General features: G+C 39.0%; 1 protein-coding gene across 2 annotated transcripts in view; it reads left to right on the top strand.

The window, feature by feature from the left end:
• adarb1a (adenosine deaminase RNA specific B1a) overlaps window positions 1–23,305 on the top strand; it is a 35,808-nt gene extending 12,503 nt beyond the window's left edge. The window contains exons 2-11 of one of the 2 annotated variants that reach the window (XM_056447227.1): window positions 112–121; window positions 7,231–7,292; window positions 12,154–13,091; window positions 15,054–15,168; window positions 15,253–15,421; window positions 16,938–17,089; window positions 17,211–17,379; window positions 19,514–19,695; window positions 21,815–21,993; window positions 22,100–23,305. In XM_056447227.1, the coding sequence (XP_056303202.1) occupies window positions 112–121; window positions 7,231–7,292; window positions 12,154–13,091; window positions 15,054–15,168; window positions 15,253–15,421; window positions 16,938–17,089; window positions 17,211–17,379; window positions 19,514–19,695; window positions 21,815–21,993; window positions 22,100–22,276 (2,153 nt within the window). In that variant the 3' untranslated portion in view covers window positions 22,277–23,305. Of the gene's footprint in view, window positions 1–111; window positions 122–7,220; window positions 7,293–12,153; window positions 13,092–15,053; window positions 15,169–15,252; window positions 15,422–16,937; window positions 17,090–17,210; window positions 17,380–19,513; window positions 19,696–21,814; window positions 21,994–22,099 lie in introns of both variants that reach the window. The other variant, XM_056447226.1, reaches the window with a different exon arrangement.
• Window positions 23,306–23,589: the final 284 nt, after the last annotated feature.

Here is a 23,589-nt window from a genome sequence, read left to right as displayed (position 1 = left end):
TATCTTTGCCATGATGACAGTAAATAATATTTGACTAGATATTTCTCAAGGCACTTCTATACAGCTTCAAGTGACATTTAAAGGCTTAACTAGGTTAATTAGGTTAACTAGGCAGGTTAGGGTAATTAGGCAAGTTATTGTATAATGATGGTTTGTTCTGTAGACTATCGAAAAAATATAGCTTAAAGGGGCTAATCATTTTTAGCTTAAAATGGTTCATAAAATATTTCAAACTGCTTTTATTCTGGCCAAAGTAAAACAAATCAGACTTTCTCCAGAAGAAAAAATATTATCAGACATACTGTAAAAATTTCCTTGCGCTGTTAAACATCATTTTGGAAATATTTAAAAAAGAAAAAAAATTCAAGGGGGGCTTATAATTCTGATTTCAACTGTATATTATATATATTCGAGTCCTGAATGGGAGGTAACGTCTGATTCCGATCGAGTCTGAAACTGTGATCAAACCCAATCTCCGATAATGTGATCGGATCTGGACATCCCTACTAAAAATACAGGATCCGCCTGAATCTCTCATTTTCATCCACTGTTTTGTTTGATAACAGGAGTCCCTTATCTATAATGAAAGTATTCAATTACTTTCGTAACATTTTTATGCTCATTGAAGACAAAATTATTTTTGATATTATTTTGATAAAAAACACGCCAGGACGGACATGTTAACATATTATTAAGTATATTTGTCTGTTTAAAAGTGTCCACTTTCGCTCCTCTTTAAATCACGTGTACAGAAGCTGATCTGGGAACAGTGTCTTCATGCTGTGTGTGTCCGTCAGTCAGCACTGTTACATGAATAGACAGATTCAGAAGTTGCATAGGAAGGGCGACGGCCGACACAAATCTTTAATGGAAATAAAGTGATTAAGGTCATTTTTATATTAATTTCAACATGCTTTCAAACCAAAATAAAGCAAAAGCATTATTCTCTTGAACAGCATTTGTAAATATTTTACATTTGAGATCGGCTCTTTGATGCTACTTTCACTTTTCATGGAAAGATAAAAAATACGGGAGAAATACAGGAAAATACTTAAACAGGATGATACAATGGGGAAAACAGGAGGGTTGACAGGTATGCACAAGACCGCTATTTAAAATGTTCTGAATACAATTACTGATCATTACAGCTATTGTTGTAAAATGAGTAGAACTGCATATTAATTGTCCTGACAAAATACATTTGTTTATGGAATTAATAATATTAATTATTGTTTTTATTTCATTTTTGACTTAACGAACCAGAAGTTGCTGCAGACTTTTATTTCAGTATGACTATGTATTTCCAACTGAAGTGGAATATTGAGTAGGGGGTGAAGCTTTAAGCTTGATCTCCTCCTCTTATCATTCACGCTCAGCAAACTAACAGTTGAAAGGGGCGTGGCTAAGCATATTTCATCCAGGCTGTCAAATTGACATCATCAGAGAGGGACTGCTGTTTATATTGTGTTCACCTTAAGACTAACAATGTGCGCTCGCAAAATAAACCTTGTCAATTCTGATTTCAAGCACAATCTATTTAAGTCCATGGTCCAGATTACAGTTTGCATCAGTGCAAACACTCTTTTGTCATGAAAGTAGGCACGCATTTAAACATTAGTGATTAAAAAGCTCCTGTACAATTTTTCTTAATTGCATGATTATTCATTCATTCATTTTGTTTTCAGCTTAATCTGTTTATTAATCTGGAGTCATCACAGTGGAATTAACCACCAACTTGTCCAGCTTATGTTGTACGCAGCGGATGCCCTTGCAGCTGCAACCCATCACTTGGAAACATCCATACACTCTCATTCAAACACATACACTACGGACAATTTACCTCACCCAATTCACCTGTACCGCATGTCTTTGGACTTTGGAAAAACTGGTTTAGAAAACCTGTTTTCAAAACAGTCATAGTTTTTTTTTACTGGGTGATACTAGTTAAGCAGAATTATTCAACCTCATAACAAGAGTTTTTGATCTTTTTTTCTCACTGTTTTCAGATTATTTTAGGAATATATAACTGTAATTCCAAAAAAACGTCAGAATTTACAAAAATAAATGTGCAATTTTGACTTTTCTACTAATAAATTGAGAGATAAAGTCTTAAGCCTTGCGAGTCAAAAAGTCTGATTCTGAGTGGGCTATAAAGACAAAATTCTAACAACTGCAAGTTTATATTTCATAACTTTGGCTAAATAACAAACTGTTGCAAGTTTATACAATGCAATTCTGAATAACAGATACAAAATTGCTAATTAATTAGGCAATTTCAAGTTTAAAGAAAGTCAGAACTGCAATAGCTAAACACAATTTCAAAAATCTGAATTTTGATTAAAATCATTAATTAAAATTATTAATTATTATTTAGGACAAAAAATATAGAATTATATATATTTAAAAAAATGATTAACATTTTATTTATCGTTTTTTCAGTGGTGGAAACAAGCTTTCATACTAAGGTCTATGTTCCTTGACCATGACCTTTCCTCATTTCCAGGTCACACTGTGTGAAATGCTTGTGAACTTGCTTGTGGCTCTTTGGCTTGAATTTCATCGTTGTTAAAGTTTTAAAAAAGGCAACACTTTGCTTTCTTAATGGTGCATTTAGGATACCAGCTATTAGCTAAGGGCATTTTTTGGAGTTGAAACGGCATTACAGGCACTTTTAGCATGTTGTAACGGCTTTAAAACAGCACGGGACAGTGCATTAAACGCCTCTCCTGTTCAGCACCACGGAGAGCTCCGAGCTCAGAAAGATGAATTCAGGACCACGGAGAGCGGCCGGCTTAGAATGCGCAGTAGGTCTCTCTGAGTGAAGGCTAGATGTACGATCACAAGATGCAGCCTCAACGAGAGCAATAGCTCAGCTCTACAACCCTCTAGCTCTTCAGGACACACTACCAGAGTCAGGAAACCAAACATTAGAGCTCAATAAATGCAAAGAGTGAAAACTGGACAGAGAAAATGTGTTTCGGTGTGCAAACAGACTCTCTCTTTCTTTTCTTGTGTAAATGGTTTTGCCCTGATTCTCTCCAAGTGTCCGCAAAAGTGAAGAAACAAACTGTCGATGTCAGCCTGGAAGGTGTTAAGAGTCCACCAGTAATAACAGTCGAAAATATAAACTGAGATTTCTTGTGCTAAACACAGAAATTAGCTAACTCTCGCAAGTTTGGTTGTGACAAACTAGCAACGTGATTGGGTATTTTTCAAATCCAAGATATTAAACAAATATTAGCAAACAGCATTGCAAAGTTCTCGGGAACTATAGCTTGTGACTTGTGATTAGACTGGACTGACACAGCTTCAATTTACTAAAACTTCTATGTTAAGCTGCTTTGACACAATCTACATTGGAGTCCAACTTCAAAACTACTTTGGACAAAACTTCACCAACTGATAAAAGTGAAGGGGAAAACCTTGAGAGAAACCAGGCTTATCTTACAAAGCACAGATACACCAGATCAGACAAAATTCTGTACCAGGCAGAAACGAAAATCCTAAAAATAAATAATTGAGGGTGAGGAGTTTCAGGAATGTACCAACGCTGTAAAAAATGCTGGGTTCCACGCAAGTCCTTCATGTTGTCCCAACACAAACTAATTGAGTTAACTTAATTGTTTTTACAAATTTAAGTGGATTGAACATAAAACAGTTTAGTTGTCCCCAAAAAACTGAAGAATTGTGTTGATTCAGATCATTTCAATAAGTAGTTTGTACAAGCACCAAAAGGTTAGTTGGTATTTTCTCCCATTTAATACACACTGAAGCATTTACAAGCGCAGAGCTTCTTTGTCTAAACATAAATTTTTAGATTCACAACAAGTTTAAACTGACTTCATACAGCTGACTGCAACTTTCCTGAAACTGTGGTCAAGTATAAGACGACATTGATAAGATGAAAACATCCCCTTTGAGGCTGATATACGTTCATGCTCTCGTTTATAAAAACAGACGGTGAATGGTGAGTGATGGCTGCTAATTCATTGACAGCGCACGCTAATGTGCCAGGCGTCACACTGTGAGAAATGCCTCCTATTATGCCACAGGCTTTCATTTTGAGAAGGTTCGCCACAGCTAACCCTTCTTTTATGGCGTTTTACCGCCGTCAACATCAATCGGTAATCGACATCAATGAGCAGGTGCACTTATCTCTGAGTGAAATGTGGACAGATTTCGCATTCACAATATATGTGATTTTATCCAACTTCCATCATCGTCTTTTCCAGTTTTCACATGCATAATGGTTCCCAAGAGGAAGGTGTTTTGATTTTGTGTTTGTTCACCTAAAAGATTTTCCCAGCTCAGCATCAAATGGGACATTTTTTTTTTGGAAAGATTGAAAATTTGAGATGACAGGGAATAAAATGGTGTTTATGTCTCAAGTGTCGGTATATCGCTTTTAAAAAGCTTCTGTTGAAGTGCCTGTGCACGTCACTCGCTTTAATAGCTTTGGTGATTTATCGAGCTTCTCAGGCTTGTTTATCGGAAAGTCTCTTATCGACTGTATACTCGTCACTCAGCCCCTTCAAAGCCTCATCCTGACGGCCCAATCCTCATTCAAGCCCATCCGTACAAACGCTCCCATATCTCTCTGCCTTTGGATTCAGCTATTCTGTTTTGGCCAATATTTGTTTCAAAAGACTTTGTTAATACTGCTATGGAGTAGGGATGGAACGGTATGTAAATGTCATATTATAATTATAGTAGACAAAAAATACATATCATTTTCGTTAACATAAGCTGAAATAATAAAATAAAAAGTCACACACACTTCCAAGTGTTGCATCTGAAAAGGAATAAACAATACATAAATATTGTAGTTTTATGCAGTTTTCTAAAAAACAACACAGGATTTCAGATTTATTTACTTAAACTCAAAAAAAATGTTGCTGCTTGTTTTAACTAATAAAATGAACACTATTTATTGAGATTTCCTTTGAGAAAATTTAAAACCTTTTACAGTGTATGTTTGTTATTTTTTGTTTGTACCAAAATTGTGATTTTTCTTACTGATATATTGTGATTTTTGTTTATTTTTATAATCGATATATATATAATTATTTATTATTTTTTTTCTTTATTTTTTTTTTATTGTCTACATAGGATTTTTTCTTGCAGCTTTTCTTGATTAGCTAATCAACAACAAACACTGGTCCCTGCATTTCAGATTGTTTACTTACACTCAACAAAATATTTTTGCTGCTTATTTAAACTACTTAATTTAAATGAGCACTATTTATTGAGATTTCTTTTGAGGAAAATTATTTTTTTTGTTCAATGGACTTAAAAATTTGTTAAGTTAACTTAATTGATTTGTGTTGGGACAACATGAATGAATTGTGTGGAAACCAGCATTATTTTACAGTGTGTGTTTGTTTTTTTGTTTGTATCCAAATTCTATTTGTATTGAAATTGCATAAAGCTGCTTTATAAAAGCCAAAAAAGCGTAATTGTGATTTTTCTTACTGATGTATTGCAATTTTTGTTTATTTTTTAATTTTTTTTAAATCAAACCTTTTTTTAATTAAATTTTTTTAAATTCATCTCAGTATTCTCAATAGTTTGCAATAGGTCACACTCTTTAAAATATAGTAGTACAACATACTTTAACAGGTAGTTCTCGGTAGTATATATATACATATATATAAATATATGTGTATATTTTTTAACTGTATACATAAGTGAAGTTTTACTGCACTAATTTTGAGAGCAGCACGTGATATGATTGATTGCGGCTGGTCTCCCATCTTTAATCATTAGTAAGCCAATCAGCCAATCGGATTAATCCAAACTCACTATAAATATCATCTTGTATAAAGCTACGGTTACATCGGGCTTTGTGTGTGCGAAATTCTGCCGTGTGGCGCTGCGAAAATGGGCGGGATTAAACAAGATGATTAGACATTAAAAAAAGCAAGCGATTGCTCCATGTTTTAAATTCTAGAGAGGTCCTGTTTTGATCCTCGATTGGTCTCACGTAGTCAAGTGATGCGATTTCGCAGGTCAGTGTTCACCAAGCTTGAACTTTGCATCGCAGCAACATGCGAAACTTGACGCATGACCCTGCGTTTCCGGTCAGACGCATTCGCGTGCGTATGAATGGAAGTCTATGGGAAGAAAAGTCAAGTGTGACCGCAGCTTTACTCGCTTATCTTGGTTTTTTAAAGAATCCCCCATCCACACCATCTCCCCCTTTACCAAGGGGGCCTCTTGAGAACTACCTGATCTTGCACCCCCTTACATGCTCATTGACCAGGCAGGAGCCCTGGGCTCAATTATCTCTGAGCTCAGGGTTCTCTCCTGAGACAGCATGCCAAACCTGCAAATATTATCAAGCAATATCTGAGTGTGCATTCCTGAAATTGATTTTTCATTGCAGCCTTTCTTGATTAGCTAATCACAATGTTACAGGATTAAGCTGCAGTCACACTGGACTTTTCTCCCCATAGACTTCCATTCATACACACGCAAATGCGTCAGACCGGAAACACAAGCTTGTGCGACAAGTTTTTGCAGTTCGCTGCGTTGAAGAGTTCAAGCTTGTGAACTCTCACCTGCAAAAATTGCATCCCATGATCGCGTGAGACCAATCGAAGATCAAAACATGACCTCTCTGGACAGGACTTTTTAAATGTCTAATCATCTTGTTTAATCCCGCCTTTTTTGCAGCACCGTACAACAGAATTTCACATGCACAAACTCTAGTGTGACCGCAGCATCAAACAGAGTTTTCAAAATGCCAATAGTCCATCACTATATAATAATAAATGATAATGAACATTTGAAACGGTAATAGTAACAAACCAGTAATCACGACCAAACAACAACAGAAGGGTGGTGAATCTTAAGAAACTACAAAATAATTGTCTTATTTGTTGTCTTTCCTAATGGTCGTGACCTCCATTTTTTATGCCGATAAACACAAAACTGTTCTTTCCAAAAGACATCCAATTTTCTGAACTTCTGAGTGCTAAAAGTGACTGTTTCCTCAAAGCGTGCTCTGTCTGTCTCTTTTCCTGATTCATTAGGGGAATGTTAGCATTTAATTGGCCAATAATTGCACCTGCACATTAGTTGTCTCCCGTCATTAAAGCTGGTTAATTAGCCTCATTAAGGGAGCAGGCGGAGGGTGTAAGTGGGAACAGATGACTTCAGTAAGCAGAAATCATGATCAGAGATGAATATTAAATGTCCTTGCTCTCGTTCCTCTGCAGTTGGAGCCAGCGGGCGGCCCAGAGGGCAGCAGAAGTTCTGCAGTCTGGATGTGGATGAGGACAAACACTTGAGTGAGTGTTTTGTTGTTTTGCTATATCAACCTCCATATATTCAGATATTCTTATGTGGTTGACAAAACATGTTTCAGCTTTTATTAAAATGATTGAAGAATGAATGAATGTTTGCATGCGGAAGACTGATAGGATGATCTTCAGGACGTCTTCCTCTCTGTCCTCTCTAATCCTAAATTTAGAGAAGATAAAAAGATTTTCCCTACCTTTGAGCCTTTGCCTTTCTTAGTAAATTATTAGTACACTTACAATATAAAGCAATTTTTACAAACATTGCCTACTGTTATTTTGCACAAAACTGGAATATAGCGTAAAATTCTTGCGAATAAAATACCCTTTCCATCCAATGAGTCAAAGAAAACAAAATCAGAATTAGCTGTGGTAGAAGAAACCCTGTGGGCCTTTGTTCTTATACAAAAATGTACTTGCGGAGACAAAACGCAATGAACGTGCAGGGATTTTTGATAGTGTGGGATGCTCTTTGGGATCGCAAATGCTGATGTGATCATAATGTGAAAACAACAATGGGCACGATGGGACGACATTAATGGACAAACCACATTGGAAACCATCTGAAAGGTTGTTTTGGTCAAAAAAAATTCCTCAGCCAAAGTCTGTCGTCAAAGTAGTTTTGTATTATTACCTCCAGAACTGTTTTAAGCATCTGCGATCTCAAAGAGTGTCCCACACCTTCAAAAATCACTGCACGTTCATTGTGCTTTCTCTCCGCAGGTATATTTTTTTACAAGAACAAAGGCCCACAGTGTTTTCTCCTACCAAAGCAAATTCTGTTTTTGTTTTTTTTTTTGACTCATTGTATGGAAATGGTACTTTATTTGCAAAAAATGTGCGCGATATTTATATCTTTGGAATAAAAACATAGCTAGTGTCCTTATTTTGTCAGGTAAAGGCACTATATGTAGAATTCAAATATCTTTGTTAATAACTAGTAGACATTAAAGGACCATGAACCCCCATCCCCCCTGTCTCAGCAGGGTGTTTTCACACCTCTAGTTTGAACAAAGTCAGAAAAGTTGGTGAGTCCAGCTTTGTTTAGGAGTGTCGAGTGGTGAAAGAGGAAAGGGACTGCATGAAAAGGGGAGTTTTAGTACGTGAACTACAGCTGATTTTCACGGCAACACAAACTCAGATGCAGAGGAGATAGACAGTGATTACGTTTACATGGACATCAGTAATCCAATTATTTGCCTTAATCTGAATAAGACAATAATATGATTAAGGTGTTTACATGAGTTGCTTTTTGAATGTTCCTTTCATGATCCCGGTTTACATGTAATAGCACATGATTCGATTAGCGTCATTGCGCTATTCACATTTCCTCTAGAGTTTCATGTAATTTCGGGAGTTTCATTCTTATTTTGTCGACTTTAACTGCAGTTTGGCACTTTCACTTTTATTCAGGAACATTTCATGCATGCCCCCCGTTACAAACGAGATATTGGATCCAGGGAACTGCTGTAAGAGTGTAGTTTTAATGGAATTTTTTATACCGCAAGCCATATTGGAGAAAAAAAAACTCTGCATTTCTCGGTAGATGCAAAGACTCTGTAGGTGCAGAGAATAGCGTCAAACAGCCGTGTGTGTATAGACTATCCTGTCACAAAATGTGGTAAAAATCCTACATTAAGCCAAGCTCTTGGGTAAAAAAATGTTCCTTACAAACATATTTTTGGCGCATGTTAGCAGACCACTGTAATCCACACATGTCCACTCGATATTGGTGGTCTTTTCCCTGAAAAAAATTTAAACACAACTTTTGTTGTGGCACATATATAAATGCAACACTGATGACCCATTTCTCCGAACAATTCTTCTTCTTCCACTTGTGTGAATTACAGTTGGCAACACAACGTGGCGTCTCTCTGAACACTGTAAAAGGCAAAAACAGCCTTCGAAGCTATATCATGCATAATAATGAAGTTGCACCTCATTCACAATAGGCACCCTACTGTGAATGTGGTGCAACTTCATTGATATGGATGATATAGCTTCGAAGACCGTTGATTGGTTCGAACCAAGTATTTCTCATGAATCAATGCTAAAAACTCAAATACGTCACATTGTACCCACCGTTACAGACATCCAGTCTACGCGCTGGAATTTACACTATGATCTCATGGCCATGATGTTGCTTCAAATTTTCTTTTTAAATCGGAAGAACAAATTTGCTCGAAGTAACTGAAAAACCAAAAACCAAAAGAATTTTCACTTTTTAGTGAAATATATGTGTCCTAATAGTGTTTTTAGCAACGTGGGACACAATTATGACTGTCAACATCTCAAAAAATATGTTTTGGTGACCCTGAACTGCAGCTTTTACTCGTATCCAAAATCTCCTTTTTAGATCTTTGGCTAGAAGTTAGATGTTGGATATACTTTTGTGGTGAACCTTGAAGAACATTCAGACGCCGTAGACAACAACGGACATCAGACCTTTTTGTTTAAAGCTTCTTTACAAGCTGTTCACTCACTGGCAGTAAAAAGCGACTTAAAAGTATGAAGATTCTTACATATAGCTCCTTTATCTGGTACAGATTGTTAAAAGACAGAACTTAAAAGCTTGGAAGGAATGAAAAAATATGCAACCTACACAAATAGTGACAGCCCTTGAATTCTGCACTCTTGCACAGTTTTTTTTTCACTCTATCAATGAGATCCTGTTACATGTTTTCCTCTTGATCGTTGCCTTTGAGGGTACTGTGGACTGTGCACTACTTCAGAATCTGTAGGGGGCATGGTTAGAAAGTTAAAACCATGCCCAGGAGGACAATCTGGAGACAGGCAGCACAGTGGAAAAGTGAAGGCTGTTGACAACTCTGAAATTGGAGTGTGATGATTCAGTCCAGTGAGGATTAGAAACTCTCCAACAAAAAAACTTGTGTGAAAGCATTATTTTGGGGATTCATTTATATCCATGAGGAAGACTCTTTCTTCACTTCCCGTACTGAATGTTTCCATATTTCTTAAGTGAAAGGTGTTTGCTAGAAAAATTCAGTTTGATCTCCATGTGTCGTTTAACTTGTCCTTGTTTATCAAGGTTTTTTGTTTGTTGTTAAAAACAGGATGATAAAATTGACCCTTGATTACTATATCTTTTAACTTCCAACCCTTCTACTAGATATGGTCCAGTATCTTTTCACTGTAGTTCCTGAACTAAAAGACAAAATTTAGGTTAATTTAGCATGAACGAATACCACGACCTGTTCAGATTTGTAAAGAAAGCCCTTGGGACACTAAATAGACTGGGAACAGCTTCAAGAGCAGGGGTCACCAATCTCGGTTCTTGAGGGCTGGTGTCTCTGCAGAGTTCAGCTCCAAATTGTCTCACCACACCTGGCTGTAAGTTTCAAGTAAACCAAGTAAAAACTTGATTAGCTTCTTTAGGTGTATTTGATTATGATTGGAGCTAAACTCTGCAGGACCCCAGCGCTTCAGGAACACGTTTGTTGACACCCGCTCTAGAGAAAGGCAACCAGGGCTATGATTGTTCCATAATAGCCATATTTTCGTTGTTGGGCCAAGGCTAACAACAAGCCATTCAGAGCCAACATCCTTGAACATGGAACAGTGAAGCCAACAGTGGAACAGTACATTTCACCCTTAACCAACCTTCACAGAACAGCACCACACAAACCTGTTTTATTTTTGGCATACAGTATTTGTTGAGGACTCCAGCAATAATATCTGACCAAGAATTTGTCTGTGCTAAAGATTTCAGCTACTCACTGGTTCTGAGCTGAAAAGTTTTAAATGTTGATGTTACTAGCAGCCTAATACGGCAAATAAGTAATGCTAAAAATGGCCTGACTCACTATGGTTCCTGATCACTCCTAAAGCTCCATTTGGCCTGCTTTGGTCTGACTCTAAAGTATTTGGTGAGCAACCCTAATCATTAAACCTGATGAAGCCCAATCAAACCCCATAAATGTTTTTTTTTTAATAATTAATTTTTTCGGGGTTTTCACCTTTATTGGATAGGAAAGTAGAGAGAACTGACAGGAAAGCATGAGGAGCAGAGAGAGGGGAAGGATCGGCATTGGACCGCGAGGCAGAATCGAACTGGCGCCATTAGCACCAGAGTGCATGCGTTGACACAATAACCACTACACCACTGGCGCCGACAAACCCCATAAATGTTTCATACAATGCCTGTAGTGTGAATTGTGGGCTCCTATGGAAATATCGTTCAATTTTTTGCCATTAGAAACTAATGGACCTCCAACAAAGAAGGCAGTAGACAAATGCTGATAAAATTCTTTGCTCTATTTAGTGTTTCAGCTGCAAAAATTACATGAGTGTCCAAAATGAAATTCTGTTTGGCCTATCCAGACATTTGAGATTGACCTTATGATAACATTGTGTATTTCAGTGATTTCTGTTAGTCTGTTTTTTCTGTCTTTCGAATGATTTTTCCCGAGCACCAAATGGAGTAACTTGACAAGCTTTTACTGCAGGATGTTATAAATGTGAATTTACACTCATTTCCATCAACTTTCGCAACTGGTTGAAGTGATGTTCTTTGTTTTGGTACATGGTAGTAATTCTTTGTTTAGGCTGAACAATGACACATTCCCAGAATCAATCTGTAGATATTTAGAACCAGTTTTCAATTTGGAATGTGTTAATATCTTAAATATTTCTTGTTTTAACAATGTATATTGCTCTTAATCTGTGTCATAGCTAAAATGCTGTCTAAAATTGAGTTAATGTTAATTTTTTAGACATTTAAGATGTTATCATTTCAATCCAGTTGCAAAGAGAGATGATAGAATCTCAAAATTTTGCATTTACAAGGTCCTGCATCGAAGGCATTGTAAGTTACTCTCTCTGGACATCACAGGTTCGTGCAGTATGGATGTTAAAGAAAACCGCAACCTGGACAACCTCTCATTTAAGGAAGTGCTGGGGGAGGGGCCTCACTTAGCCAATGGGAGTGCTCGGGGATTGAGCAGGAAACGTCCTCTTGAAGAGGGCAACAAAGGCCATGGACACTCCAAATTCCGGCCCAAAAAGCGCAGGAAACCACAAGGGCCAATCTTGCCAAAAAATGCACTCATGCAACTGAATGAAATCAAACCAGGACTGCAGTACAAACTACTGTCGCAGACGGGGCCGGTACACGCACCCGTGTTTGTTATGACTGTTGAGGTTAACGGGCAGCTTTTTGAGGGCTCAGGCCCAACCAAGAAGAAAGCCAAACTGAATGCTGCAGAAAAAGCGCTACGCTCTTTTGTTCAGTTCCCCAATGCATCTGAAGCTCACCTTGCAATGGGGCGTACGCTCACAGTTAACGCTGACTTTACATCTGATCAAGCAGATTTCCCAGATATGCTGTTTAATGGATTTGAGACACCTGTACCACCTGATGACCCCTTCTACCTGAGTCTTGGCAACAATGGGTCTCTCTGCTCCCTAAACGAATACCGCCTGCCTGTGACACTGAAATATAAAAACAGGTCACATCCTCCTCTTCCAGTACCCCCTGCACTCACAGCTCCCCCTACAGGCAGTGGCAAAAATGCTGTAATGATCCTAAATGAGCTTCGGCCAGGACTGAAGTATGAGTTTGTGGCCGAGAGCGGCGAAAGTCATGCCAAGAACTTCATAATGTCAGTGACAGTGGATACGCAGAAGTTCCAAGGTTCCGGCCGAAATAAAAAGTTGGCCAAGGCAAGAGCAGCCCAAGCAGCACTGTCAGGACTCTTTAACATGCAACTGGACCAAACACCCTCTCGACAGCCAATCCCCAGGGAGGGACTTCAGCTGCACTTGCCTCAGGTGAGAACTGGCTGTGTACCCCATCTTCTTGGAGGACACTTTCCCCTTTGAATATATCTTTACATGTCATCGTTTGACCTCATATGGTATGGCTGAGTTTAGACTAAAGCTGTTACGTGCATTTGGAATATTGCATGAAAAAATGCTTAATGGAAACGCCAAGATACTCATAACCTACTGCACACAGCTGAGTAGGACAAACTTTTTATCCGATAATAAAAATGTGCATAAACTATGATGGAAACACATTTACCAAATAGTGCATCAAAAAGTAATGTGGTTTTGTTTAACATATCATGTGAAATGCATGATGGGATACAGCCATACAGCCCTGTCACCCTGCAGCCCAAGACCGCTTACTCACTGAAGCTATGCAGGGCTGAGCCTGGTCAGTACCTGGATGGGAGACCACATGGGAAAACTAGGTTGCTGTTGTAAGTGGTGTTAGTGAGGCCAGCAGGGGGCGCTCAAACTGCGGTCTGTGTGGGTCCTAACGCCCCAGTTTAGTGAAGGGGACACTATACTGTCAGTGATCGCGGTCTTTCGGATGAGACATTAAACCGAGGTCCTGACTCTCAGTGGTCATTAAAAATCCCATGGCACTTCTCATAAATAGTAGGGGTGTTACCCTGGTGTCCTGGCCAAATTTCCTCCATTGGAGCTTAACTATCATGGCCTGGTGTGTGGTGAGCGCACTGGTGCCGTTGTCCTGTGGCTGCCGTCGCATCATCCAAGTGGATGCTGCACACTGTTGGTGGAGTGGAGAGACCCCCCTCATGAATGTGAAGCGCTTTGAGCGTATGGCCACACACGATAAATGCGCCATATAAATACACATTACATTACATGGCATTAATGGACAAACCACAGAGTGACCACAATGTAAAACATCAGAAATGTTGTTTTGGTCCTTCTAAAATCCTTCAGCCAAACTTCGTCACCAAAGTGGTCCAGTGTTATTACCTCCAGAGTGAATGCACTCCCAAAGAGAGTCTCCAAAAGCCACCATAAGTGAAACAATTCTTTGTGTTTCATATTCATCTCCAAGGGTGTACGTAATTTATTACATAATAAAAAAGCCCACGGTGGCATCTCTTAATGCAGCAATTTCCATTTTTTTTCTGATATTTGGTTGATATTCAGTTTATAAGAAGTGGAGATTTTGTTCTCTTTGACCCATTGGATGGAAACGGTTCTTTATTCATAGGTATTTTTATGCAATATTCCAGTTTTGCGCATAAATCAAATTTGCATATTTGGACAGAAACATAGCTTCTGATACACATAACTGACTACAGCATAAATTAATTTAGCTCAGTTCTTTATGACCACATACACCGGACCCCTGTCTCTCGTTTTATCAGGCTTGATATTGAAAAAGCAATTTTAATGCGATTAAATGCTATGCTTCGGTAGCTTCGCTTAACCATCATTTGTCCTTTATAAATCTCCTGCCAGTCTTCATTTAACGAATTTTAATTAAATCAGAATCTACACACAAATGTTTCCGTTGGATTTTAAATGAAGTCAGGCATTAAACCTTTAATCGGTGCGCCAGTGTACATGGCATTATTTACACATTAGCTAATCCTGTTCATAATCCCTCCCATTCCCCCTTGATAACAACCAAGGAGAATAAACAGAATCTTAATTAAAATCAGATACGGGAGCACTCCTCAAACAGGAAAACACATCACTTTCACCTTTCTGTCTAAAGAGATCTTTCAGTAAAACAAATCTGTCAGTCAATCCTGACATTTCTGAATTAGCATTACAGTCAACAATTTTTGACTTTGATGCTATTTTGCAGTACTTCATCAACAATTTTCAAATGGATACATGTGCTCTCTTTGAGTGACATTTACTGTATCCATGAAATGTATTGTTGCTGTTTAGCTAGGTGACATATTAGCACTATTATTATTAGCAATATTTGCACATTTCTGATTGTGGGTTCCTCAGGTCCTCGCGGACGCCGTCTCTCGTTTAGTCGTGGATAAGTTCAGCGAGCTGACAGACAACTTCACGTCTCCACATGCACGGCGGAAAGTCCTGGCGGGAGTTGTCATGACAACCGGTAAGCACACTGCATACTTCTAAAATCCGATCCATATTAAACCTATTCTCCTATTAAGGTAAATAACATAATCTATTTTATTAGGTAAGGATGTGATGGATGCTCAGGTGATTTGTGTGACGACTGGAACCAAGTGTATAAATGGAGAGTACATGAGCGATCGAGGACTGGCCCTTAACGACTGCCATGCTGAGATCATCGCACGCCGCTCACTCATTAGATACCTGTACAATCAGCTGGAATACTTCCTCAGGTATAATTTACTATGGTTACATTATAGAATATGTTATAATACAGTACTACACTCTCTGGTCATTTTATTAGGTACACCTGTCCAACTGCTCGTTAATGCAAATTTCTAATCAGCCAGTCACATGGCAGCAACTCAAGGCATTTAGGCATGTAGACACGGTCAAGACGATCTGCTGAAGTTCAAACCGAGCATCAGAATGGGTAAGAAAGGTGATTTAGGTGACTTTGACTGGCATAGTTGTTGGTGCCAGACCGGCTGGTCTGAGTATTTCAGAAACTGCTGATCTACTGGGATTTTAAAGCACAACCATCTCTAGGGTTTACAGAGAATGGTGCGAAAAGAAAATATCCAGGGAGTGGCAGTTCTGTGGGCGCAAATACCTTTTTGATGCCAGAGGAGAATGGCCAGACTGGTTCCAGCTGATAGAAAGGCAACAGTAACTCAAATAACCACTTGTTACAACCGAGGTATGCAGAAGAGCATCTCTGAGCGCACAACACATCCAACCTTGAGGCGGATGGGCTACAGCAGCAGAAGACCACACCGGGTGGCACTTCTGTCAGCTAAGAACAGAAAACTGAGGCTATAATTCACACAAGCTTACCAAAATGGGGCAATAGAAGATTGGAAAAACGTTGCCTGGTCTGATGAGTCTTGATTTCTGCTGTGACATTCGAACGGTAGGGGCAGAATTTGGCATCAACAACAAGAAAGCATGGATCCATCCTGCCTTGTATCAGTGGTTCAGACTGGTCGTGTAATGGTGTGGGGGATACTTTCTTGGTACACTTTAGAACCAATTGAGCATTGTGTCAACGTTACAGCCTACCTGAGTATTGTTGCTGACCATGTCCATCCCTTTCTTTTGATGGCTACTTCCAGCAGGATAACGTGCCATGTCATAAAGTGTGAATCCTCTCAGACTGGTTTCTTAAACATGACAATGGTTTCACTTTACTCAAATGGCAACCACAGTCACAAGATCTCAATCCAATAGAGCACCTTTGGGATGTGATGGAATGGGAGATTCACATCATGCATATGCAGCCGACAAATCTACAGCAACTGCGTGATGCTATCATGTCAATATGGACCAAAATGGAGGAATATTTCCAGTACCTTGTTAAATCTATGCCACAAAGGATTAAGGCCGTTGAGAAGGCAAAAGGGGGTCCAACCCAGTACTAGTAAGGTGTACCTAATGAAGTGGTGGTGAGTGTATGTAATAGTCATCTGTTTTATAGCCATCAGGAATTGACATGCTAGCTAGTGGATCTGGAAAGCTATTTTTGGATACATTCTCACTGGCTGACTAGCATGGATTGATATGGACATAGCTGTGTGTGTGTAATTGATTAGACATGACCTTTTTATTCACTGTGAAATAATAAATGACAGATTTGATGAAATGGGTGTCAGGCTAAGGACCTATTTTCAATTATAGACATTTCAAGTCGCTCTTTAATGGTCTCTGTTGACATCGTAGATCAAGTGTGTGTGTGTATTTCCTCTATAGCGACAGCGCTGAAGAACATGAGAAATCCATATTCAGATGGTGCAGTGAACATGGCTACCGGCTAAAAGATGATATTCAATTCCATCTGTATATCAGCACATCGCCCTGTGGAGACGCCCGGATCTTCTCCCCTCATGAGGCTGGTGCCGAGGGTATGTAAATTTTGTATGATGGATGGATGTGGATTTGCTCGTTTTGTTGTTGTATGAAACAACAAAATAAAAACGAATAAAAGTTACTGTAGCAAACTAGACTTTTGCTCTTTCTTTGTAGACCAGGGAGACCGGCATCCAAACCGCAAGGCCCGCGGACAGCTGCGAACCAAGATTGAGTCTGGAGAAGGAACGATACCTGTTCGTACGAGTAACACCATTCAAACTTGGGATGGAGTCCTGCAGGGAGAGCGACTGCTAACCATGTCATGTAGCGACAAAATTGCCAGGTATGATGCCATCAATAAAGGACTGAAGTGGAAACACACATTAACACAGTGCTTCAATAAAGTACTAGTACTGAAATTTCTCTCTGCAAATGTTTAAGATTCAAAGTGGATATTAAAGTTACATTTGCAATCCATTTTTCAACAATGAAATGGAGCAGGGCTTGATTTGTCCACCAGGTATGCACAGTTTATGTTTTCTATGTGCTGTAGCTTTGATTGATATAAACTGAAATCAAACACAAAGAGTCTAAAACCCTTTTGTATAAGGAACTACTCTCTTTCACCATTCATTCACATCTGCAGCTGACGTCAAAACAGCAGAAACTGTTACTAATTCACCAACGTCACTTTAGAGCTAGTATTTGAATGATTCTCTATAGCGTAATGTCTAAAGTGAAGACAAAGCAGGTGATTTTGCTGACATTTTAGGATTATAAGGCTGAACGTGACATGAAATGCCATCCGTCTACAGAGATATCTCCTTACATTATTACAGTCTACAGTATTTCTCTGTTGCAATCTGCATATCACAATAATTAACCCTGAAAAAAGCAGTGCAATCACTACCAGACTGCTGTTGTATTTGCGATAAGGAAAAAAGCTAAACACATGCCGGTATTTCTTCTTTCTTTCCGCCAACACAACACACATTCCTATTATGCAAGTCCAATCTCACACTCAATACACTACAATTATATGGTATAAATACAGCACTACAAGATATAATCATTTATATTAATTTGATCAGCTCTAGTTAGAAATTACTCTGTTTTAATCTTCTTAGGGCTTATTATGCTGTTCTGTCGCCATTTTGTGGACAGACAACGTCAACCGTCTTTGCTCAATGATAGACTAATGGCTGCCGACACGCTGTCTCTCAGAAATTACAAATATTTTAAAATAGGCACTATCCTTATAAATAAACTGCATAGTTGCAATCTAAACACATACTTTCTCGACTAAAAAAGCCTCACATTATGTACATTATGTTGCCCAACAGCTGCAATATTTGTCAAACTGTAGAGTGTCCTCAGCTTGTTGCTGTATGTGGGCAGAGTAATACACAAGGGTGAAGAGGTGGGTCGAGTGCTGTTACTGGCAGAATACCGCATGGCTATCAGCCAATCAGATTCAAGAACCCCTGAAGTTCTAAATAAAGTGAGAAATCTGATCGCATTAAATTGAGTAGATTTCTGAAAATATATACTTTAAAATGTATAAAATAAACAGTCCTTTACATGTGGTTAATATATATAAACTATAAATTACACAAATGATGTATGTATATGTCTTGTGAAATACATCATTATCAAATATGAGATGATTTGAATCGTTATATGAGATTTTTGTCATATCACCCAGCTCTATACTGGAAAAAACTCCCGTCATCAGTCGAGCCACTTTCATAGCAACACTATCTTTGATCTGCTTAATGTTGAATAATTTCTGTGACTGTCTCTTTTTTTATTGCGTCCCCACCAATTTTAACGAATCCCTCTCATTACCATTCCATCATCTACATCCAGTGGCACTCAGAAAGCAGCTGATTGGCTGTCTTCTTGGCTCTAAAACCCCAATCACTTCAGATCTCTCCAGAGCAGGGGGCTCCCTGGAGCCGGGCATGGGGCCCCTGATTAGGCCTCTGATTATGACCTCCAAAAAACAGCCATCCCGCTGAGGGAAGCCTGCTGCCGCAAACACATCCGCATGCCTCATGTTGGATGCCAAGAAACCCTCTCCAGTTAAACGCGGTGGTTATCATCCAGCTGTGAGCCGTGTTTTTTCAAGAGCTCAGCTCTCATGCGTCACCTTTGGAAAAAAATGGTTCTGAAGGCCTCTGAGAAATTGCAGTGATTGATATTATAGGCCCCAGGTGTTATTTTTCAGATAATTTCAATAGTTCCTGTAAATACGACTCTGTGCGGGTGTGCTCTCTTGACATCAGGATGTTGTTTCATTCCTTCGTGCAACGGTACGGCTTTTTCACTGACATAAGAATCATGCTGTAAGTCCACGGGGGGGTGATTCCACTTTGTGCTGCTTGCAGCTAGCGATTTAAAAGCTTCCTTCCTTCAACGGTGAACAAGTTTCACCTGTACTTTTCAGTTACTCAGTTCTCTTTCTCCCTTTGCAGATGGAACGTGATCGGAGTACAGGGATCTCTTCTGAGTTACTTCACTGAACCCATCTATTTCTCCAGTTTAATTCTGGGAAGTCTGTATCATGCTGACCATCTTTCCAGAGCCATGTACCAGCGCATTGCAGACATGGATGATATTCCCCCGCCATTCACTATCAACAGACCACTTCTTAGTGGTAAAGCATCTTGAATAAATGAATTTGTCATTGTATCAGTTTTCTAAACCCATATAGAAATCTAATACAATAATACATGTAAATTACATATAAGATATAGAAGTGCATATATGACTGTAACATAAAAATTGAATATATGCAAAAATAACCACTTTATATAACAACTATTGGAATTACAAATATGTACATGTATGTTCAAATATATTAGCTTTCATTTAAAATATGTGTTCATATGTGGCTGTATATATACATATTTTTGTGCAATATTTTGTGACGTATATTTCTATGTGTGTGTGTCTGTGTTTGAAATCCAAATATGAACGTGTATGTCATATGTGTAATTTGCATATTCAGTGCATCCGGAAAGTATTCATAGCGCTTCACTTTTTCCACAATTTTATATGTTACAGCCTAATTCCAAAAAAGAATAAATTCATTTATTTCCTCAAAATTCTACACACAATACCTCATAATGACAATGTGAAAAAAAGAGTTTTTTAAATGTATTAAAAATAAAAAAGCTGAAAAATCACATGTACATAAGTATTCACCTTTGCTCAATACTTTGTTGATGCACTTTTGGAAGCAATTAGAGCCTCAAGTCTTTTTGAATATCATGCCATAAGCTTGGCACACCTGTCTTTGGCAATTTTTGCCTTTGCCGTGAAGCTCTAAATTGAGCTCAGATACATTCTGTTTCCACTGATCATTCTTGAGATGTTTCAGCAGCTTCATTGGAGTTCACCTGTGGTAAATTCAGTTGATTAGACATGATTTGAAAAGGCATACAGCTGTCTATTTAAGGTCCCAGGGTTGACAGTGCTTGTCAAAGCACAAACCAAGCATGAAGACAAAAGAATTATCTGTAGATATCCGAGACAGGATTGTCTTGAGGCACAAGACTGGAGAAGGTTACAGAAAAATGTCTGCTGCTCTGAAAGTTCCAATGAGCACAGTGGCCTCCATCATCAGTAATTGGAAGATGCTTGGAACCACCAGGACTCTTCCTAGAGCTGGCCGGCCATCTAAGCTGAGTGATCAGGGGTGAAGAGCCTTAGTCAGGGAGGTGATCAATAACCCAATGGTCACTCTGTCTGAGCTCCAGCGTTCCTCTGTGGAGAGAGGAGAATCTTACAGAAGGACAACTATCTGTGCAGCAATCCACCAATCAGGCCTGTATGGTAGAGTGGCCAGACGGAAGCCACTCCTTAGTATTGGAATTTGCCAAAATTGAAGGACTCTCAAAACATAGGAAACTAAATTCTCTGGTCTGATGAGACTAAAATTGAACTCTTTGGAGTAAATGCCAGGCGTTGCGTTTAGAGAAAACCAGGCACCGCTCATCACCAGGCTAATAATATCCCTACAGTGAAGCATGGTGGTAGCATCATGCTGTGGGGATGTTTTTCAGCAGCAGGAATTGGAAGACTAGTCAGGATAGAGGGAAAGATGAATGCAGCAATGTACAGAGACATTCTGAATGAAAACCTACTTCAGAGTGCCCTTGACCTAAGACTGGGGTGACGGTTCATCTTCCAGCAGGACAATGACCCAAAGCACACCGCCAAAATATCAATGGAGTGGCTTCACAACAACTCAGTGAATGTCCCTGAGTGTCCCAGCCAGAGCCCAGACCTAAATCCTATTGAACATCTCTGGAGAGATCTGAAAATGGCTGTACTGTCGCTTCTCATTCAACCTGATAGAGCTTGAGAGGTACAGCAAAGAGGAATGGGCCAAACTTGCCAAAGAAAGGTGTGCCAAGCTTGTGGCATCATATTCAAAAAGACTTGAGGCTGTAATTGCTTCCAAAGGTGCATCAACAAAGTATTGAGCTAAGGCTGTGAATACTGATGTACATGTGATCTTTCAGGTTTTTATTTTTAATAAATTTGCAACAATTTCAAAAACATTTTTTTTCACATTGTCATTATAGTGTATTGTGTGTAGAATTATGAGGAAACAAATTCATTTAATCCATTTTGAAATAAGGCTGTAACATTAAAAAATGTGGAAAAGGTGAAGCGCTATGAATACTTTCCGGATCCACTGTATATCCATATATCAGATTTTTATATAGGAACTCTTTGCTTAAACATTTTTGTTCTTTCCTCTGCAGGTATCAGTAACACAGAAGCAAGGCAACCTGGGAAAGCTCCCAATTTCAGCGTCAACTGGACAGTAGGAGACCAGGGGTTGGAGATCATTAACGCCACCACAGGAAAAGATGACCTCGGAAGACAGTCGCAACTTTGCAAACACGCCCTTTACAGTCGCTGGGTCTGTTTACATGCAAAGGTAAAACATTTGTTAAGGTGGATGTTAATGGATAAATGACATCTAAGGTTTCATTCTTAATTACTTGCTGTATTCAATTTAAAATATATTGATTTACCTCTCTCAGCTCAGTGAGACTCTGCGGATACGAGGATCTCGGCCTGGCTCCTACCACGAGGCAAAACAAGGGGCGGTCGAGTATCATGAGGCGAAACAGACTCTTTTCAAAGCTTTCTACAAAGCGGGACTGGGAGCATGGGTGGAAAAACCCATCGAACAAGATCAGTTTTCCCTTACCCCTTAAGATAAACTGAGAGAAAGGGAACAACAGATCTTTTGTACATTTACATGGAATGCAAGGTTTTAATCTAACCTCCACACACTTTTTTGTCTGTTATTATTGCAAGTCATTTGGTTTCTTTTATCTGTCAAAGACATGCTTGTGTTCATTCAAAAAATGGCTTGGTTACAAAGAATCTAACTGAAGTGTTGGCGCAGGATAAAACGTGGACAACATGTTGTGATAATTGAACCAACAAAGGTGTTTTACAAAAATAATCCCATTGACTATAATGCTGGCATAAATGTTTACCTCAGATTATAGCAATTATTCATTCATTCATTCATTTTCTTTTCGGCTTAGTCCCTTTATTAATCCGGGGTCGCCACAGCGGAACAAACCGCCAACTTATCCAGCATATGTTTTATGCAACGGATGCCCTTCCAGCTGCAACCCATCTCTGGGAAACATCCATACACACTTATACACTATGGACAATTTAGCCTACCCAATTCACCTGTACCGCATGTCTTTGGACTGTGGGGGAAACCGGAGCACCCGGAGGAAACCCACACAAACGCAGGGAGAACATGCAAACTCCACACAGAAACGCCAACTGACCAAGCCGAGGCTTGAACCAGCGACCTTCTTGCTGTGAGGCGACAGCACTACCTACTGCGCCACTACGTTGCCATTTTAGCAATTATTTTCCATAATTTAAATTCTTATGTGTATATTACTATATATAACTTCAAGCAGCTGTTCCTACTGTAGTGTGATGTCCAGCTGTGTGAGTAAGGTGGCAGGTCACTGTCTTCACTTCCACCATTATCCCTTACCATGTGTAATTTTCTATTTGCGTGAAGTAGATCTTTACCAAAGTCCCTTTAAGGCAAGTCATTTCACTCGGCGGCCATCTTTGAAACCCCTCTCAGGCATGCAAGCTACAGCTCTTATCTTTTTAAATGGGGAAACATCAAATTCTTCAAAACATATATAAATTCATCAAACTTACAATTAAATTTCTTATAAATTTAGTTTCTAAACATTAAAATTATGACAAAGAATTTATTATGCGGAACTGAAGGAAACATTCACGACACTTCATGACTATATCTTGCATTCGTTTCATACAAATTACAAAACCAGTGAACATTTTGATTTCTTTTGTCTGTGAGAAAAGTATTTGCTGAGATTTCAGCGCATTTGCTGACCCTAGAGTATTCATAAAAATGAAGCTGTAGAAACTGATGTGAAAACATGCATCCGAATCGAGCCCCTTCTCCGGAGAATCATTATGGTGCGTTCACACCAGATGCGGATAAAGCACCAATTGC

The sequence above is a fragment of the Danio aesculapii genome, chromosome 22, assembly GCF_903798145.1.
Source record: "Danio aesculapii chromosome 22, fDanAes4.1, whole genome shotgun sequence".
In the NCBI taxonomy this organism is placed as follows: Eukaryota; Metazoa; Chordata; class Actinopteri; order Cypriniformes; family Danionidae; genus Danio; species Danio aesculapii.
This window is presented reverse-complemented; position numbering and strand designations above follow the sequence as displayed.